General features: G+C 37.1%; 3 protein-coding genes across 5 annotated transcripts; 1 reads left to right on the plus strand and 2 right to left on the minus strand.

Annotated features, from left to right (window-relative positions):
• Positions 1–229: 229 nt before the first annotated feature.
• On the minus strand, positions 230–5,637 carry LOC126621547 (exocyst complex component EXO84B-like). The gene is made up of 7 exons (XM_050290072.1): positions 5,292–5,637; positions 5,086–5,183; positions 2,642–3,701; positions 2,048–2,542; positions 1,661–1,846; positions 1,406–1,530; positions 230–1,272 (listed from the first exon to the last, which is right to left on the minus strand). Exons 1-7 carry the CDS (start codon positions 5,439–5,441, stop codon positions 429–431), a joined length of 2,958 nt encoding a protein of 985 aa, XP_050146029.1. The 5' UTR covers positions 5,442–5,637; the 3' UTR covers positions 230–428.
• A 968-nt stretch (positions 5,638–6,605) lies between these two features.
• LOC126623365 (phospholipid--sterol O-acyltransferase-like) lies at positions 6,606–12,600 on the plus strand. 3 transcript variants are annotated; one of them, XM_050292245.1, is made up of 16 exons: positions 6,607–6,909; positions 6,999–7,134; positions 7,224–7,368; positions 7,548–7,717; positions 7,817–7,893; positions 8,290–8,509; positions 8,592–8,766; positions 9,271–9,370; positions 9,764–9,858; positions 10,185–10,236; positions 10,311–10,382; positions 11,204–11,372; positions 11,477–11,581; positions 11,658–11,742; positions 11,819–11,906; positions 12,063–12,600. In XM_050292245.1, the coding sequence occupies exons 1-15, from the start codon at positions 6,682–6,684 to the stop codon at positions 11,901–11,903; spliced, it is 1,914 nt and encodes a 637-aa protein (XP_050148202.1). In that variant the 5' UTR covers positions 6,607–6,681; the 3' UTR covers positions 11,904–11,906; positions 12,063–12,600. The 3 variants fall into 3 exon arrangements, 2 of the variants coding, with proteins under 2 accessions (XP_050148202.1, XP_050148203.1); XM_050292246.1 differs by having other exon boundaries at positions 7,820–7,893; XR_007623741.1 differs by lacking the exons at positions 11,819–11,906; positions 12,063–12,600 and having other exon boundaries at positions 6,606–6,909; positions 11,487–11,581.
• Positions 12,601–12,765: 165 nt separating this feature from the next.
• Positions 12,766–14,812, minus strand: LOC126622782 (rho GDP-dissociation inhibitor 1-like). Its single transcript, XM_050291502.1, has 5 exons — positions 14,483–14,812; positions 13,985–14,048; positions 13,653–13,874; positions 13,272–13,396; positions 12,766–12,994 (listed from the first exon to the last, which is right to left on the minus strand). The coding sequence occupies exons 1-5, from the start codon at positions 14,810–14,812 to the stop codon at positions 12,926–12,928; spliced, it is 810 nt and encodes a 269-aa protein (XP_050147459.1). The 3' UTR covers positions 12,766–12,925.
• Between the last annotated feature and the right edge of the window lie 5,357 nt (positions 14,813–20,169).

The following is a 20,169-nucleotide window of genomic DNA, read 5'->3' on the forward strand; positions in this document are numbered from 1 at the left end:
TAAATATGTAAAATGTCAAGTATTATCCTATGAGAAATTTCTTTTTCAAAATGCTTTTCTTAATACAATAATATTTACATTAGAGGTGGAAGAATAAAACAGTATCCAATTTTGTCATTTACGAGATTTGAACATAAAACATTTTACTTACAAGCTATTTTATTCAATGAAATTTGTGTCTTTAAAATGTAAAGATTGTGATTAATATTTATTGTTAATTACTTGAATATAAACACACAAATTTCATCTGATTCTAAAGTAAATTAGGTTGAACATTGTCACAATTTGTTGATACAATACATAAATAAATAAAAAAGCTTCTGTCATTTGTTTTATTTTCTTATAGCCTGTTCATCACATTGACCGTCATTCCCTTCCTCTGCCGGAACGTTCTTCTCCACGGCCTCATAGATGTCCGTCGCAGCCAACTATGCAGATGGTTCATTAGTTTCTTCAATGATCTGTAACGTATCAACTGCATTGTCAGACGCTTTTTCGAAGACCTTAGTTTGAGGACATGGTTCTTTAATCAATGGTGTTGTTTCTGCGCTAGAGGCAGCTTCAGCTTTGTCCATGGCTACCACATCATCCTCTGAAGGACTTAAAGCATCATCCTCGAAAGACTCAGTTACGCGCTGTGATTCAACAGTGCGTGGTTCAGCAAACGATTCTGTTTCAGCATTAATGGCAACTTCCGGTTCCACAGAATCATCCAAAGAACTTGTAACATCTTCCTGAAAAGATTCAGATGCATTTTCGGACTTCTCCATGCATCCAGGATCATATGTGGCCATTTCGTCCTCCTCTGACTCTGCATAATCTTCTAAAGAGCTTATAACATTGTCCGCAAAAGACTTAGCCGGATTCTTGGATTGGTCCGCAGATGGTTCTGTATCCAATGGTTCTGATTCAGCATTAAGCGCACCTTCCGAACCATATGTGGCTACTAAACTCTCATTTGAAGAACAAGCATCATCCTGAACAGAGTCGGTGGAAATCTTGAACTTCTCCATGCATGGTTCTTCTGCATTCAATGGTTCCAATTCTGCATTGGAGACGCCTTCTGAATCATCTGTGACTACTGCATCCTCCTCTGAAGAACTACGATCATCCTGGAAAGATTCAGTGGCGAACTTGCATGGTTCCTCCTCCCCTGATTCTAGTTCAGAGAGAGGCTCTTGGTCCACACGTGACTGTGAATTCTCAATCTCCAGCAGCTTTTGGATTGCTTCGGCAGCAGAGTCTATAGCCCATACATCCTCGCTGACATCTCTACGCAAAAGGAGTCATGAAACTGTTTTAAGAAATCAACCAAAATGCATTCTTTTCTTGAATGGCTGCAGATGCATGCTAAATGATGATTTTTGCGGTTAGCACATGTGAAAAAGATGGCCACAAGCAATACCTTTTTGGATCTAGTCCAGCTGAAAGCAAGGCCGATTTCATGAGATTTATGAGAAACAAAGGGTTGTTGGAGAAGTATCCTCCATACGCTGAGATTTCCACCAGAAATTGCACGTCCAAAACAAACTGCTCCATGAAATATAAACAAAAGGAAATAAATTGAATGAACAAGGATGATGATAAAATGGACTAGTACACACGGTTGATAGCACTTCTCGAAGCATAAGGGAAAGCAAAGCAAAATGGAACCAGAGACCTGCTTCGAGTTGAAAGGATGCTCTTCCATCATATTCTCGCTATCGGTATCCCAGATCTCTATGTTGTTTGGAATCCAAGCAAATACGGCCTCTATGAGCTCCCTTAGTAGCTCCATTAACCAATCAATTTCAAAGACATTGTCTTCAGAAAGCTTTTCCAGTTTCCGAAGTTCTAAAAACAGTACCTGATAATGAGACATCAGAATCAAAGGCGTATAAGCATCGTATAATCTAGTTCACAAACAACAAGCTTTGTACCAATAGGAGTTAGTAACTCTGGGGGAAATCAAAAGAAAATTGCTGAAACAGTGATGAATAGTGACACTACTCTTCAAGTTATTTAAATGAAAACAAAATCAGCACAATTATCTGATTCGCAAAGTCACCTGAAAAGCAAGAGAGGGCATCAATCCCTGGAACACGCAAGACTCACCCTGGTCGTCAATGCAATTTTCGGGAGTAAGGTTGTCACTATTTCTTAGGGACATAATTTTACATATAAATTGCTCACAATAAAGATCTCTGAGACGACTAGAAGCCTCCTGAATCAATGAGATACAACTATCAAGTTCCTTCGCTTGATAACTGTCTGGAAGGGTTTTCATTAACTCAGAGTTGATGTCACTGACACCCTTGAAGATACTTCTAACCATGTTGGAGAAGAGTTGCTCGAGCGATGACAGATTGGCTAGTATTGAAACCTGTTGCTGCACTGACTCGGCCAAGTATATTCTTGGATTACTTTTTTCTTTAACAGTCACCTGACAGTTGATGGCTATCGCAAGGATGTCTACATACTTTTTAAAGAGATTCATAAGTCCGCTAACGATTAATCCTTCGATTTGAAGGGAAACTAATGGGGTGACATCTAAAGTGATAGACTGGAAGGGAAAGAAAAAGTTGAGTGAGAAAAACATCATACAAGAAAGCTAAACTTTGCTGGGATTTTGTCGAAAATCAATTCAAAGAAAAAATGATACCTGCAGCAGCGTTACAAACTTCCTGCCGCTGTTTGTGAGCAAGCAATATTCTGGTTGTTGGCCAACAACCATGGAAGAGCACCCTTCATTCATGATTCCAGATACAAGATATCTTCCCAAAACCCAAGCATCAGTTGCTGTAAAGATATCGACGACTTTCTTAAAATGGTCTAGGTGTTTACGCAGAACCTCTTCGATACAAGGGCGAATGTAGTTGATCAAGTACGGCCGCAACACTAATCTCTGACTTTCCAACAAAGAGCAAAAAGACATTGCAAACTGCACAGCTTCTACTGCTGTGGACAATCCACCACTTATTTCTGATATGGATTTCACATACCTGTCGAAACAAGCACCAAACAATTTTGTTTCTCTACGAGCCCACTGGATAAGTTCTGATGCATAAGAAGAAGTCTCCCCATATAACATCACAAAACTTCTTGCTGCTTGAGAAATCATAGAGAACACAAACTTTGAAAGCTCCCTGATATAAACCCTATTCAAAAACGATTTCGAAGCCTGCAAATTTAGTGTCCCAGACGCAATGCGCGAACGGTAATACTTGATCAACAATTGTGTTGCGAGATGGCTGTCACCTAGTCTGCAGAGCCCCACCAGCGCTTTCTGAAGTTCCGGCGCAGCTATTCTTGGATTTTCAGCCACCATTGTCAACTGCATTGTAACCAAAGCCTTCCTCTCGGAAATTTCAGTACTAAATAACCTCAGCTCATCCAACGGGCGACCCTCCTCAAACTGCAACCTCTGGAAATTCTCGTCCTCTAATTCGAAGATGGTCAATGCTTCATCGATTCTGTTTTCAGACAAGAGAGTGTCCAAGGTTGCTAAAACATCATTTGCATGATCCCCTAAGTTGGTGATGGTAACTGGTTCTGAAAATTCCGAAAATTCGGGTTCTTCAAAAACCAAGTCTATAGTCTCCTTTGATAAAACCTTCAAATATATGCCATCTGCAAGTTCACTTACAAGCCTCTTTTGGGTCACTACATGGTTCTTCAGTTGCTTCAACTCATTTTCCACAAGCCCTACTTCTTCAAATATTCTACAAAAATGAAAGATAAAACACATTCCCACTTATTTTTGCTGACAAATATTCACCTCAATTCACTATTGCGATTGACTTCAAACTTAAGAAAAACTACATATAAGTAAAGATAATTGCACAATAAAAAGAGAATTTTCAATAGAACTGTCACACCGCCACCTAATGCTACCAATCCACAAGTTATGATATGAGTACATTGCCGTCGATTGGTGAAAGTTAAAAGTTTGGTGAAAGTTGACCGATTGGTGAAAGTTGAAAGATTGATGAAAGTTGAAGGCTTGCTTTGTATGTATTTTGTATGTGTTTCATGTGTCATGTGTTCTGTGTGTGCTTCATATCTATCATGTGTTTTGTATGTCCTTCACATGTGTTTTGTATGTGTTTCACATGTGTTCTGTGTGTCTTATGTGTTTTATATATTTTGTGTTTATACATCTCTATCATGATTTTCATATTCTTCGATAATGTTTCATACGTTTCATGTATCGATTTAGTGAATTTTCAATATTTATCGGAATTTAAATATTTTTAAATTAAAATGTTCATAAAATTAATTTACGATAGTCTACATAATATTTTTTTTTAAAGTTAATTTAAGAAAAAAATTAGCCTAAGTTTATTCTTTAATAATCCCGTGCTAAAATTTTAGGCCAAAAGGGTTGGAGCAAAAAATCTATTTATGAGCTAAAAGCTAAATTATAGATTTTCATATTCTTCGATAATGTTTCATACGTTTCATGTATCGATTTAGTGAATTTTCAATATTTATCGGAATTTAAATATTTTTAAATTAAAATGTTCATAAAATTAATTTACGATAGTCTACATAATATTTTTTTTTAAAGTTAATTTAAGAAAAAAATTAGCCTAAGTTTATTCTTTAATAATCCCGTGCTAAAATTTTAGGCCAAAAGGGTTGGAGCAAAAAATCTATTTATGAGCTAAAAGCTAAATTTTCCGGGCTAAAAAATTTGGCTTTTAGCCCAAGGGTTGGAGATGGTCTTATAACTTTATAACATATGGATTGATAACATTATGTGACGATGTAACCTTCATACTCAAAACTTTCTCTAAAGGTCGTACCAAGTGCACAAGCTCCCACTTTACGCAGGGTCTGGGAGAGATGAATGTCGGCTAGCCTTACCCTCATTTATGGAGAGGCTGCTCCCAAGTCTCGAACCCGAGACCTACCGCTCATGGGTAAAGGCACTTGTCATCGCATCAAGTGCAACCTTTATACTCAAAACTTTCTCTAAAATACATAATTTATACTCTGCTGAATAATTAGAAAAGATGTATACCTAGACCCTTTTTTAGAGTGACTGTCACACTACTGTTACAAATTTATTAAACTCAAAAATTTATCCACAAAAGTTTATACCTGACGAAGGCCGAATAATTCGAAAAGATGTGTTTGTGAAATTCTTCGCCGGATGCAGCCTTTAGCTCCAAGAGTTCTGAACACAGATGCTTAATTCCCTATAATCAACAGCATATTATATTAAGTGAACCTTTTTCCTCACATTTTCTCGGAAACCAAACAGAAAGTAATCAACTAAATCAATTAAACGAACAGAAAGAACTGACCTTTCCAGTCATGGATTGAAGGTCGGACTCGTCGTCTTCTCCGTCGCTGGACACGGAGGACAAGTCAGAGGCGGTGTCGGACTGCGTGGAGTTCTCCATTTCCGGCAGGTCCCGGAATCGGAATCTGGAAGAAGTGGAAGAAGATTCCATTGAAACTGGCTTCCCATCACCCAAACGGCCCCGTATTCTCCAATGGAGGATATAAAGGAAGCAGTAGCCATTGGAAGCCGCTAAAAAATCCAGCCTTTTCCCTTGGACTCTCTCTCTCGTCGTTTCCTACTTCTGTTGGCTACTTCTGTTGGCGCGCGCGCTCTTTGGTTTCTTCGTTCATATGCTGAAACGACTTCGTTTCGTACTTCCCAGTTCCATTGCCGGCCTTCTGCTTGTGTAGCAAGCATTTTGTCTAGGACACCTCTTTTACTTCTCCTACACATTTTTGGTTTTTTGCCGTCGAATCGGATGAATTGAATAAGATCAACGGACCAAAATGAACAAGGATGTGAAAAGCAAAAATGGTGTGTGGATAACACACCCCTTTGTTTATGGGAATTTTTAGATGACGATTTGCATACTGTCACATGACTTTCTGTACTAATTATATACAAACATGTTAGGTTTTATTTTTCTTTTTCTAAAAGAAGGACAAATTATGGCAAATTATGGTTATCCATCTTTTTTTGCCCAGAGAGGGAATAGAGAATTTCATCTTACTCGTGGCTAGGGTCAAATAAACTTATCAGCTCGAAACATCGAATTCAGGACCTTCCATTGGGGTCAAACAGACTCACCAGCTCGAAGTATCGAATTCAGGACCTCCCGCATTTTTTTTGTTGGTTGGGAAACCGCAGTCTGCGCTCTTACCACTAAGCCACTTATTGTGATTGACATGTTAATTTCTTTTCAGACTGGTGCGAGACATCACTGAGAGGGAGGTGGATTGTCTGCCCTCCCATTTCCATACTTTTCTTATCTCCTCCTGTTTTATGTGGTCACTATTAAGCCACGTCAGTATTTTATATTCCTATTACTTTTTATTTTATTATTTTTATAAAAAAAATTAATATAAAATATTGACATGAATTAACTATGATCATATAAATAAGAGATTATGGGAATAATATGGAAATGGATAGCAGACAATCCACCTCTCACTTAGCGTATGTGACAATGAATCCGTAGCAATACAAGTTGCTCGCAAAGGCCGACGTCGTTTTGGGAAGTCAAATAGAAAGGAACTTGGGGCCAATAGCCAAAGTGTCTTTCCAACTTTTTCCAAAAATAAAAAATAAAAAAAAATAAAAAATCTTTCCAACTCCCAACTCCACAAATCCAACGGGGCCATAAAACTACAGGGAGTTGCAATTCCCTCTTTCCAACCGGTCAAACAGCAATGCGATCACCGTCGTACAACCACCATGTCACGGTGTTTCTCCTCCTCCTTCTTCCTCATCTCTTCCATGGCGTCGGAGGGGACTGGACCGGCGACTACTCCAAACTCTCCGGCATCATAATCCCTGGCTTGGCCTCCACGCAGCTCCGCGCGTGGTCGATCCTCGACTGCCCTTACTCTCCTCTCGATTTCAACCCTCTCGATTTGGTCTGGCTCGACAGCACCAGAGTCCGTCTCTCTCTCTCTCTCTCTCTCTGCTTTCAATTATCCGAAAAGCTCCGATTTCTTCAAATTTCTGATGATTTTGTGCGTTGCAGATGCTCTCCGCCGTGAACTGCTGGCTGAAATGTATGCTTCTTGACCCTTACAATCAAACGGATCACCCGGAATGCAAGTCCCGGCCCGATAGCGGCCTTTCGGCGATCACGGAGCTCGATCCTGGCTACATAACAGGTAACATTTGCATTTCTCTGAACTTCATCTGTTTCTGATTCATATTTTCAAGCTTTTGCCTTTCTTTTTTTTTTTCTTTTTCGAAATAGGTCCTCTTTCTTCGGTGTGGAAAGAATGGCTGAAATGGTGTGTTGAATTCGGAATCGAGGCGAATGCAATTATTGCTGTGCCTTATGACTGGAGGCTGTCACCATCTAAGCTCGAGGAGCGAGACCTTTACTTTCACAAGCTAAAGTTTGTATTTTTATCTCCTTTTCATGCTGTTCTTACTAATTATTTTATGTTCTTCTACGAATCCGTCAGTTTCGTTACTACCAAATTGATGCAATAACCAGAAGTGTTAGTGTCAAATGATGTTCATATGCTAACTTGTTAATTATGTTTGGACTTTCCATCATGTGAAAAAAATTCAGATTAACATTTGAAACGGCGCTGAAACTTCGAGGTGGGCCCTCATTAGTGTTTGCCCATTCACTAGGGAATCATGTCTTCCGCTACTTTTTGGAGTGGTTGAAGCTGGAAATTGCACCAAAACATTATATCCAATGGCTGGATGAGCACATTCATGCCTATTTTGCCGTTGGTACGGTTGGATTACATCAAAATCTGTTTAACTTGAAAGTTTTGTTGCTTAGAATCGTGTGTGGTATTTATCTCGTTTGTTTTGTTGACTTGGTTCAAGGAGCTCCACTACTTGGTACAGTCGAGGCAGTCAAAGGAACACTTTCTGGATTAACATTTGGCCTTCCTATTTCTGAGGTGACCTCTTTTTTGCTAGTTGATAAACCTCCTCAAGATAGTTTGTTTGTTTTTCTTTTCCTTTACTCCTCCAAGATGTAATTGTAGCTTTTGTCTTACGTTTTGTTTAAGTATTTGTTAATGGCTTATGGAAAAAAAACAGAACAAGCCAATTGTTTTGTCTTTTAAGTCATTACACTTCAGATACGTAAATACCGGTGAGAAGTCCTAAATTTTTTGTCTTGATCATGCTCTGTAAACTCAAGAAAATAAATGCGTCTGACAATCAGTTAAACTTAAAATCACTTTTCAAGCCTAAATATCTTGTCTTGAAATAGTGGATATTCATGATAATTTCTTTTAGATGTAAAATTCATGTTGTAACATGGTTCATATTATATGTGTTTCCGTTATCAGGGGACATCTCGGTTGATGGTCAATTCTTTTGCTTCTACATTATGGATGTTGCCATTTTCAAAGTATTGTAGGGCAGATAATACATGCTGGAAACATTTCTCTGCGGATGTCAGGGACAAGAGTGGTCATCATAATTATCATTGTGATGATAGGGAATTTCACTTTAACTTCTCTGGGTGGCCAACAAATATTATCAATATTGAAATTCCTTCAATCCCTGGTAAGATTTTGACCACAATGCACTTTTTTTTTTTGTTGCAATGTTGTTTTTCATAGGTACTCTTTGCATCTTATATTGACAGGATTTGGAGCGTATCCATCTGTTACAGAAGTAGCTGAGGGCAACTTGTCTAGCATAGAATGTGGGCTTCCTACCCAATTGTCTTTCTCTGGTTGCGAAATATCAGATGGGACCTTTTTCAAAGCAATAGAGGATTATGACCCAGACATGAAGAGGGTTTTGCATCAATTAAAAAAGTGAGTATTTTGATATTAATCATAATGAAGTATCATTTTGCTTGCTTGTTTTTCTGACATTGGTGCCTTTACGTGACAGCTTTTGTTGTCCATGTTGCTGGGTTGAAACTTAGTCCTTTACAACTTCTAGTAGTGGCATGAACTTCAAGCTTTCTTCAATAGTTGTTATACTTTCATCGATTAGTTAGGTTAGTGTTCCATTACCTAGGGTAAGCAACACCATCAAATGCCAGTGGCAAAGGACACATTTTCCCATACAATGTGTTGCTCTTTTTCATTGTATATATATTACCGGTGGACATTAGATTAAGCTATCTTGACTGTAGTTCCCAGGTTTTATATGGATAAATGATCTTAAACAGAAAGTTTCTGTGCTATGCATGTGGTCCCTTAACATTCTGTTTCTACTTTTTTTTTTTTAAATAAATAAATATGTTTTGACCTTTTTCAAGCTATATGATGTTGATGTCTGTCTCAGCTTTTCAACTGGACTGTTTATTTCAGGTTATATCATGATGATCCAGTTTTAAATCCGCTTTCACCATGGGACAGGCCACCTCTAAAAAATATATTTTGTATCTATGGAACAGACTTGAAAACCGAGGTATATTTGCAACATAGTAGCAAATGATATATTTCTTTGTATCATGACTGAAGCAACTTCACATGATTGGCGTTCTTGTTTGGTTTTTGTTGCGAGTTTTCTATCAAAGTAGTGAATTTGGAAATATAACTTTCGTCTGCTTTCTTTCATAGTATTTTCCATGCTTGAAATAATTGTATTTTATTATTACCAGGTCATAGTTGCTTATAAGATGCACTTGCTGCTACTCTTCAGATCAATAAGTTTTAGTGACAATAATAAAAGCTGCTAGATTCTATTCATCCTAAGATATGTTTTTCTTATGACTAGGGATTTTTGGGTGCCTGTTCTACATTTAGCTGCTACCGGTGTTGTGGTGAATGATAGTTTTGGTGTCTTGGCATGGAAAAACAGGTTGGTTACTATTTTGCACCAAGTGGCAAGCCCTACCCTGATAATTGGATCATTACTGATGTGATTTATGAGCTTGAAGGTTCCTTGTTCTCAAGGTAAGTTTCCTCCTGACTTTCCATACTACACAAGTACACCTGGTGCATGTCACTTGAATACATTTACTGCAAATGCATTATCAAATGTGATATGTACTTAACTGGTAGGCCTCTTTCTCCTTCTGTAAGGGTCTATGTGGTAAAACATCATTGGGTGTTGACTTTATCGTGTAAGCAAAGCAGATAGATATCAACATATTATCATTTCTGTATATATCAATTACCTAATTATTGCACAAATGACGTTTTGAAAACTGGCATACGTTCAAAGTGTTACAGTCCTTTTTGGAAACTCTACAGTTGACAATTCCATTATATTCTTGTAGGTCAGGAAATCTTGTTGATGGAAATGCAGGAGCTTCAAGCGGGGATGAGACTGTCAGTTAAAAATTATTTCATGCAAGCATGGTTCAAGTTTGATTCTCCTGCTTCATTAACACTTTATTTAACAGGTCCCATACCATTCTCTTTCTTATTGCAAGAATTGGCTTGGACCAAAAGTCAACATAACTAGGGCGCCTCAGGTATTTGTCTCTCCTTTGAGTACATAGTACATGAGTTTGTCTGAAGTGACTCATTTCATTTGTCTGTTTAAGAAACAAAAATGAGAATCTTCATCAGTAAGTTTGATGTGCTTCTTCACCAGTAATGTGACATCCCACATCGCTCAGGGAGTGATCCTTAAATGTATATTCTCATCCCTACCTAGCATGAGGCTTTTTGGGAGCTCACTGGCTTTGGGTTCCATCGGAACTCTGAAGTTAAGCGAGTAGCACACGAGAGCAATCCCATGTTGGGTGACCCACTGGCAAGTTCTCGTGTGAGTTTCCAAAAACAAAACCGTGAGGGCGTGGTCGGGGCCCAAAGCGGACAATATCGTGCTACGGTGGTGGAGCAGGCCCGAGAAGTGGTCCGCCCCGGGCCGGGATGTGACAAATGGTATCAGAGCCAATCCCTGGCTGGAAGTGTGCCGACGAGGACGTCGGGCCCCTAAGGGGGTGAATTGTGACATCTCACATCGCCCAGAGGAGTGATCCTTAAATGTATATTCTCATCCCTACCTAGCATGAGGCCTTTTGGGAGTTCACTAGCTTCAGGTTCCATCGGAACTTTGAAGTTAGGCGAGTAGCGCGCGAGAGCAATCCCATGATGGGTGATCCACTGGGAAGTTCTCATGTGAGTTCCTAGAAACAAAACCGTGAGGGCGTAGTCGGGGTCCAAAGCGGACAATATCGTGCTACGGTGGTGGAGCGGGCCCGGGATGTGGTGAACCCCAGGCCGGGATGTGACAGGTAAAGTGCCCCTTGTATGTGAGTTTTGATTATTCATTTTCTTAATGTTGTAGTCGGAGCATGATGGTTCTGATGTGCAAGTGGAGTTGAACGTGGAACATCATCATGAAGAAGATATACTGCCCAACATGACAAGGTTGCCAAGGGTCAAGTACATAACTTTCTATGAAGATTCTGAAAGTATACCAGGAAAAAGGACGGCAGTCTGGGAGATAGATAAAGGTTTCCATTTTCCACTCTCTTGTAGTTATCCTATAATTATTTGTTGCACATAAATAAGAGATCTTGTATAATTTACCATCTTTGGTAACACTATCTTAATGTAGCGAATCATAGGAACATTGTTAGATCTCCAGTTGTAATGAGAGAGTTGTGGCTTGAAATGTGGCACGATATCCATCCCGATGCGAAATCAAAATTTGTTACTAAAGGTGAATTTTTCTTCTCTTCTTCATCTTCTATCTCCTCCTCCTTTTTGCTGACATGACATGTAAATTCTGCAAACAGCCAAGCGTGGACCTCTGAGGGATGAGGACTGTTATTGGGATTATGGAAAAGCTCGATGTGCATGGGCAGAACACTGCGAATATAGGTTTGTTGTCCTAAAACTAATGTCTTTCCCAAAAGTTTTCCTTTTCACCCCTTAATTTTCAAGCTTGATGATGCAGATACCTATTCGGAGATGTTCATTTGGGACAGAGCTGTAGGTTGAAGAATTCTTCAGCGGATCTTCTTTTGCATTATTTGTATTAGGAGGTCTCTCTTTCTTCATTATCTTCTTACTAAAATTTTAGTTCCACCAGTTCTGCATAAATCGGAATATACAACAATATCATCATTATCCTACTGTTAGAATGAATTGTCTACCATGATCCATGCTGTTTTGGTGATATTTCGGGTTTGTCTCTTCAGGTACTAGCACGGACCCATTCAGGTCCCTTGCAGATATTTTCGAGAACTGGAGGCACATACCATTAACGGTTGAGCAATTCCCTTTTATATCAAGCAAAGTCGAGACTGCATCCCAGATCTTCAAAATGCTTGATGATTTTGTTGGTAGAAACCTTACTCAACGCCTCAGCTTTGTCTGCAGTCGATTTTTGCAGCTGGAGGACAGCACTGCTGTATCTGATTTGCTTGCCGCTCAGCCCTCCCAAACTGTGTCGCGCTGTATATTATTATTTTATGGTTAACTTTTAGTCTGCTATGAGGTTCTTGCCGATAAGTGTACCTTGTTTACTTGATTAGTATAGCTCTTAGAGGAACTACTGAACGACGCAAAGATCTGTATCGAACTAGAGTCTGTTGATATTCGAGATCCAACTGAAATAGGCATTAAACTCACATTTACAGAATACGATGTTGTTCTTGTAGATTTTGTATGTAAGTGTTGAAAATGTTCTTGAGGAGTGACGATTGATTGCAGATTAACGAACTTGTTACGAATAAATCATCTTATGCATCTTTGAATCCATATAACTGAGAAATCCTTGTTGAACATTTGCTGAGTTGAGAACAACTCAAGTGAAGAAAACAGATTCTCAAATGCCGTTTTTCGTTTAATTTCGACACTATTTCCGACGATACTTTCATGATATCCGGGGAAGAACAAAGATGGGTTCAAACAGCAATGGTAAGCCAAAGGAAACAGAATGAGAATTCAATTTTACATTTGTATCGATCACCCCTACAAGGAAAAGCTTATACAACAAAGATGTGTGGTTCATGGAGGAAGAAATAAATCTAAGGATCCCGGATCTTCCGAAAAAAATCAGCTATCTGCCCTTTTTGATCTCGAAGGAGTACTGAAGTTCCATATGGCATCTCCTGTCATCGTCTTCGAACTGCATAAAATTGAAACCGAGAAGAAACATCAGTTCATATTTTGCATACACACAAAAAGTAAATTTGGAAGTTGCTACTGCAAACTTAAGAGATCTCAAAAAACGACGCATCTTCCCCTTCTGATCGAAATGTGAATGAACAAGCCGTTGATTGCTAATCGAGATATAAAAGAAGGAACGGGGTATCATATTATGTATACACTTTTCAATCTCAAATTGAGCTCGCTGCATGAAAATACGCTTTGCAGAAGAAACACCTGTACTAACTGCCACGCACCTTAAGCTTTGCTGAATAAATGCCCCTTGCAAGCAACCCAGATGGAGTGGTCTCCTCTTCCAAAGTGTGCACGTATAGTTCTTTGTTAGGAGCAAACGTACCCAACATTCCTTTGCTCTGATCGACTGATGCATAAGAGAAAGAAAAAGAAAAATTGGTATAATGGTTAGCATACAGAACATAAACCTAATCCCGGGCGGTGAAAATGAGAGCATTCTATGCTTTACTAGTCTTACCTCCTTCCACATTAACATGTTAACGTATTTCAGTAGTATAATTACATTACTGCCTTTAAGGTTTAGCCAAAAGTTTTCAAAAGCTTTCAACCGTCTCTATTGCGCTTAAAACATCTAGACAGGATGATAAAACACTATTAACTACCTTGGAGTCCTCCTTTCCACACTGTGTTGGAGTAAGTAAGGCCAGAAACAATGTTGTGCAGAACACTAAATGTTATCTTAAGCCGATATTGAGATCCCTCTTGCAGTGTAAACAGGACACGATCGATCTGATTTTCAGCGACAGGCAAGGCAGTAGTGATTTCCCCGAAGTCCTCAGAGATGATTCCGATGGAGTGGAATTTGACTTCAGGTTCCATTTGGCCTAATGAAATGGAAAACTCTTAGCAAAAATAAGACAGCAGATTCAAAAAGCCACAACAAAGTAACTGAGGAATAAAGAACCGAATATTAAAAAAAACACGAAAAACAAACCATTCAAATCGCCTTCCAAGCTACCAAGCAGCTTCTCTTTCCACCTCCTCAAGCTTTCATCATGCTGTCAAGCACAAGTAGCTTCAAAATTGAATTGGTAAACTCCAAACACTTTGATTTTCCATTTCACACAAACTAACTAATTGATCTAATTGGATTACAAAACTAGAAGTAACTTTTCAGTTGCAAAACACATTAGCATCAAGCAACTGAACACAATTGAGATTAAAAATTCAAATGCTTGGGCAGTGGCAGGGGTCACACATTCAGAAAGATCAGAAAATGGGATCAGAAAAGAACCCTTCTCTTTTCTTTTCCTGCATTTTCTGACAAACCAAACACACATCTTTTGGGTTCCAAGATAAATCCAAAACAACCCATTGCACATATTGAATCAAATCAAAATCCCACTAATTAAGCAAGATTAAAACAAACCCAAATTCCAAATAAAAGTAAAAAAAAATAAAAAATCAAAAGAGAGAAAAATCAAGAGAGTACCTTGTCCTTCTCAATCTGTTCCTTGAGAGAAACCAAAGGTCCAGGAATAAAACCATCAGCAGCAACCCCATTACTCTTATCATCTTCTTCCTCGTCTTCTTCTCCAACATCATAAAAAGCACTCAGCTTTTCAGCCATTTCCTTCTGCTTTTCTTGTCTTCCTCTTCCCTGATCACTTACAGCTCCAGCTGATGAAAACCCACCAGACGATGATGCTCCTGCTTCATCCCCCCTCTTCCCTCCCTCCATCTCTCTCTCTCTCTCTCTCTCTCTCTCAAACGAGAAAAAAAGAAGGTGATTATGATTGAAATGGTGACAATAATTACGCATAATGTCGGATATACTGTAGTAAATTTTGTCCTTAACTGCAAGATAGGACAAACAACCTTGGGGTCAATGCGGTAATGAATCTAAATACGTAAAGTCCATTTTACCCACCTAATTAGGGCACTATTCGCTTTTTACCCTTTTTATCCGACCTTTTAGCCAAATAGTTTTTTAAGACTTATATAACTCTTTACTTTGATCCTTGATAATTAAGATCGATAAAAGTGGTCATTGAGTTTGTTTTCCTTCAATCATTTTGGTCCTTCTGTGAACATCTCTATTTATTAAAGATAAAATGACAAAAACATCCTCAATTATTGTCAAATTATTTTGGCCAATTGTTTATTAAATTGAGGGTATTTTTGTCATTTTTGTCCTTGTTTAATATAGATTTTCAAGCAATGACCAAAATGATTTAGGGTGGACAAACTCAGGAACCACTTCTATCGATTTCAAATCTTCGAGACTAAAGTAAGGAGTTAGAACAATCTCAAATACCAGTTTGGCTAAAATGCCTTTTTTTTCCATTAGTTAGGATTTGTGCTTTCAATTACTCTATTTCACAATAATTTATGTTGTGTTTTGATAAATTTAAACTAGCAGATGCCCACACACATTGTGTGTTAACAATTTCATTTCATTTTGTTTTTTATTATGAAGTGGGATAAGTTTTTAAAATTCTAAAAAAAATCAGTTATGAGAATTAGGATAATGATGTTCTTCTAACGGGGGAATAGCTTTTATTTTATTTTTAGTTTTTAAATACGGCATGTTATACTAACTTGACTATGAGGTTGCTGTAAAAACAGCAAAATTTATGTTCATGTAATTACTAAATTGCCCGTATTTTTTACTTGATTTCAATTTGGTGAGGGGGTTAAAATGATAATTTCTTGAAGTTTTGGTTGACAAACTGGGTTTTATTAATAGGTAGTGTAGATTAAGATAAGTTATTTTATACTTAAAGAAACTAATAAGTTTCACATTAAAATCGGTTATTTTATACTTAAACAACAATGTATTATATAGCTACAAAGGATGTTAATAAAAGTGTTTTTACTAGAACTGCTTCTAATCATGTTTTTTTAAGAAACAATTTCAAACGAGCCCGTTATATCTATTTATAACTCATCTAAGTTTAAATAAGTAAAAATGCCACAAAACCGAGTTTAAAAGAAAATTGATAAGGCATGTACCAAAAATAAAAAATATATATTTGGGTTTAATGGGCTTCGAAGAAAGAAATGACTTGGCATTACTATGAGTGGTACTCAAGTTTCGTCTCTAGACTAGACACCCATTAATTTTATTTAAAAGTAAAAGGACTCTTATACTCGTGTATAAAAAAACTACCAAAATGAGCTTAATGATTTCTTAAAGAAAACAATTATTTTCTTTGGACAACGTAGTCACCAAACGACTGATGAATTTCACGACTGTTGAATTTTACTTTATCGTGCTTATTTAATTCACGTTGTCATGCTTCTCTGAAAGTGTACTCAAATAGCACGATGAAAAACATAGCGACAATCTTGAAAACAACAACGTAAGTTTTTTGCATTTACTTATTCGATTCTTAAGTTCATATTCTTTGTGATGATGTTGGATACACCATAGTTTGTAAGAACCTTGTTGGATTAATACCCCAAATCCAGATGGTATGCTCTGCAATCAAATTGACATTTTTTTTAAAGGAATCAAATAAAGAAACAAATTTCAAATCGAGTCTTCTTAGAAGTTTAGTAAATTATTTTGAATGTCTAAAGAAATGTGTGAAAGTAAATTGAGTTTCCAAAGAAAGAAAAAAAGTTGTCCAAAGACAAAACTTGAGTGTACGGAGAACCACTCCAATACTATACCCAAAAACAAATGAGGTGGGATCTGAGATGGGTTGCAATACCGAACAGGATGAGGCAATTGGGCTTTTTGATATATTTAGAAGGATTTAGCTACCAACCCGACTTCTAACCTTGTTTGCTTTGGAAAATGGTTTTCACACTTCCTTTGTACACAGTACACTATTGTTTTTGTTTATCTTTGTCTTCGATTTTTTTTTATTTCATTTAAATGTCAAGGATAAACAAAGTTGTGTAATGGGAGAAAAAAGTAAACATGAATTAGTTTTTTACTTTGTGTTGTTCGTTCTCCTTTTGTATTTACATATGCATATCACAGTTACAAAATAAAATAAAATAAGATAAAACTTATATATATATATAAGTGAAAGAGGATGGAAAACTAATACCAAAATAATTATTTGAAATTTATATATTGATCTTAATGCTAATATTATTATCGAGATTTTATTTGGAAGAGAATTGTTTATTTGTTAATACAGATCAATATGATTCTGTGTTGTCAATAGTATTTGTGTGTCATGTGTGTTTTTCTTATAAAGTAATGTTTATGCAACGATTTGTCAATATGCAATGATATTTATCAATAACTGATTGTGTGTTGTCAATACACGCATAATATATTGGATGGTGCATTTTTCTTATACAATATTTATACTAGGGTAAATTGCCAAAATGGTCTCTGAGATTCCAAATCGATAAAAGTGGTCCCTAAGATTGTCCACCATCCATCATTTTGGTCATTCTATTAAAAATTCTGTTAAGTGTCCGGAGCTCTTGGCCCGAAGTTTGAGCAATTTTCAAAGCTTTGTAACTCAATCGTTTCTTAACCAAATTCGACCCATAATATATCAAAATTAAGATAGGAAAGTGTAGAATAAGATTATACATATTTCAAAGCCCAATGGTTACCGGAGATTGCTGGAAAATAGCCTCAAAATTGACTGGTCCGAGTGAAAACTTGAAAACTCGCTGGAAACTGGGTAAACTTTAAACGTTCATAACTTCTTCAATACTCAACGAAATCAAGTGATTCAAAAACTAAAATCATACTTCTCGATGAGAGGAAGAGAATGGTACCTTTTAGATGGCTAAATCTCCGTGGTTTGGCCGGAAAACGGCTCGAAATTGGCTAACTCGAGACCAAGACATCCACTTTTGAGCCGTTTTTCGGCCAAACCAAGGCGAGTTAGCCATCGAAAAAGGTACCATTCTCTTCGTCTCGTTGAGAAGTATGATTTTCGTTTTTGAATCACTTGATTTCGTTGAGTATTGAAGAAGTTATGAACGTTTAAAGTTTACCTATTTTCCGGCGAGTTTTCAAGTTTTCACTCGGACTAGTCAACTTTGAGGCTATTTTCTGGTAATCTCTAGCAACCATTGGGCTTTGAAATAGGTATAATATTATTCTACACTTTCCTATCTTCATATTGATATATTATGGGTCGAATTTGGTTAAGAAACGATTGAGTTACGAAGCTTTGAAAATTGCCTAAACTTCCGGCCAAGAGCTCCGAGAAACTTAACGGATTTTTTAACGGAATGACCAAAATGATGGATGGTGAACAATCTCAGGGACCACTTTTATCGATTTGGAATCTCAGGGACCAAAGTGATGAGTTATGCAAATCTCAGGGACTATTTTGGCGATTTACCCTTTATACTAAGGTGTAGGGATTTTGCATGTAGTCCAATATCTTTGTGGATAGGATGTTGAGTTTCCACTCATGCGTCATGGATTTGAAACTCTCTCTTTCCTAACTTATTGTAATGGTTTCGAACCCTCCCCCTCCCCTTAAAAAAAAAAGAAAAAAGAAAAAGAAAAACTAAGGTGTAGGAAGTTTGGGTTAAGCATACAACGTACAAAGTCATTTTAGTGAACTCATTATGACTATGTATGAGAATTAAGCTTAAGACCTACCAGTTACAAGTAGAGAAAAATATTACAACAAGTAATATATTTTTGTATTTTTAATCACCATAAAAATTTAAAGACGACCTAATTTTTTAATGCTCACAAATTTTGAGTGATGACTCAAGTTTTGAACCACAAAATTAATGAACAAGCATATATATATTTAACCTTTTGGGTTACAAATTATAGAACATAGCAGTTGTAGTGTCCGTTAACAATAAGCAAACATTTGTTGGCCTAACTATTTTGAAAGATTTTATGCTCACAAATGATTCACAATGAACGTATGGATTAAGTTAAACCATTCCTAAACCACAACTATCAACCATCGTACGCACTCTCTTTCTTATCCTACTTAAGTTGCCAAATAAATACATGATATATATCGATAAGGCAGTAGTTAAATACCTAATTTAATTAATATCTTTAGCTCCATACCATGATGTGTGGTCAAGAAGATTAAACTCAAAGATAACCATTTTAGTACGTTTTCTAAAACTATTTACTGATGATTTGTAGCCAAATACACAATACACTTGGCAGCCGTATGTGGGATGGATGACAAAATGTACAAACCAAAAACACCCTGAGTTGAAAAATCTTTTGCACTAATTTATGACATTATATTAGTGATTTTGCATGCCTTCCCAATAAATTATGGTTAAAACCATTTCACGTCGGAATAGACTATTGAGGTTATGAACACAAGTTATGTAGTATATTAAGGGGTGTGATATCCACATACCCCTTTTTACTTCTCTCACACTCTTTTGATTTTCGGCCGTTGGATCGGATGAATTGAAGAAGATCAACAGACAAAAATTAACAAGGGGTGTGTGAGAAGTAAAAACGGGTATGTGGATAGCACACCCTTACCCTATATTAATTTACGTGTTCTAATCAGAATAAAAGACATAGTTAATATATCTTATTTTAAAAAAGAAAAAAATTAAATTTACTTATTATAATTTGAGTCCAATAATAACATCAAAATACTAGTATTCTGAATAGACTCAAAAATTGCTCTTCGAAGAAGAGAAAAAGTCAAAACAATTTGTTTAAGGTTTTCTTGGCCGCTAGAAAAGAACAAACTTTGAAGCTCAAAGTAAAATAAAGTGCCAAAATTATGTGGCAGGTGTGTTTTCTATTCCAAATTAATCAAAACCCATCCCTCAACAATCCAACAAGTTAGTATACATATGACGACAACTCAAGGGTTTTATTGAAGCTCTCATTACTTAAGTCGCACGCTTCTGCATGTTCAATGAGAGACGGACACGTAGACACCATGAACAAATTACAAAAAGTGCTTCTCTCTCTTCTAGGGTTATAGTTCTTAAACCCGTAAAACTTTTGGATTAAGACCTAACACAGGGCGAAAAACCCTAACAAATACAGTGAACCAAATTTTCTTCGATGTCATCGACAAACAAACATACCGGTATTCTAATCCCACTGGTCCTGGTGCATGATATAAGTGTGGATGCTTCATCTTTATTTGATTGAATTAATGTTAATTTGGCTAGGCTATATCTTATCCTTTACGTGACCCTTAAGCCAATCAAAGCTTTAGAAATAAAGGACAAGAT

The sequence above is a fragment of the Malus sylvestris genome, chromosome 5 (genome assembly GCF_916048215.2).
Source record: "Malus sylvestris chromosome 5, drMalSylv7.2, whole genome shotgun sequence".
Classification (NCBI taxonomy): domain Eukaryota; kingdom Viridiplantae; phylum Streptophyta; class Magnoliopsida; order Rosales; family Rosaceae; genus Malus; species Malus sylvestris.

Excerpts from the sequence above, each read along its gene's own strand:
- LOC126621547 (XM_050290072.1), bottom strand. The coding sequence starts at position 5,441 with ATGGAATCTTCTTCCACTTCTTCCAGATTCCGATTCCGGGACCTGCCG. Across the intron at positions 2,543-2,641 it reads AGTTTGTAACGCTGCTGCAG|TCTATCACTTTAGATGTCAC; the intron begins GTATCATTTTTT and ends TTTCCCTTCCAG. Across the intron at positions 1,531-1,660 it reads ATCCTTTCAACTCGAAGCAG|TTTGTTTTGGACGTGCAATT; the intron begins GTCTCTGGTTCC and ends TTCATGGAGCAG.
- LOC126622782 (XM_050291502.1), bottom strand. The coding sequence starts at position 14,812 with ATGCGTAATTATTGTCACCATTTCAATCATAATCACCTTCTTTTTTTC. Across the intron at positions 14,049-14,482 it reads AACAGATTGAGAAGGACAAG|CATGATGAAAGCTTGAGGAG; the intron begins GTACTCTCTTGA and ends TGTGCTTGACAG. Across the intron at positions 13,875-13,984 it reads CTTGGAAGGCGATTTGAATG|GCCAAATGGAACCTGAAGTC; the intron begins GTTTGTTTTTCG and ends CCATTTCATTAG.
- LOC126623365 (XM_050292245.1), top strand. The coding sequence starts at position 6,682 with ATGCGATCACCGTCGTACAACCACCATGTCACGGTGTTTCTCCTCCTC. Across the intron at positions 7,718-7,816 it reads TCATGCCTATTTTGCCGTTG|GAGCTCCACTACTTGGTACA; the intron begins GTACGGTTGGAT and ends ACTTGGTTCAAG. Across the intron at positions 11,743-11,818 it reads GCAGAACACTGCGAATATAG|ATACCTATTCGGAGATGTTC; the intron begins GTTTGTTGTCCT and ends TTGATGATGCAG.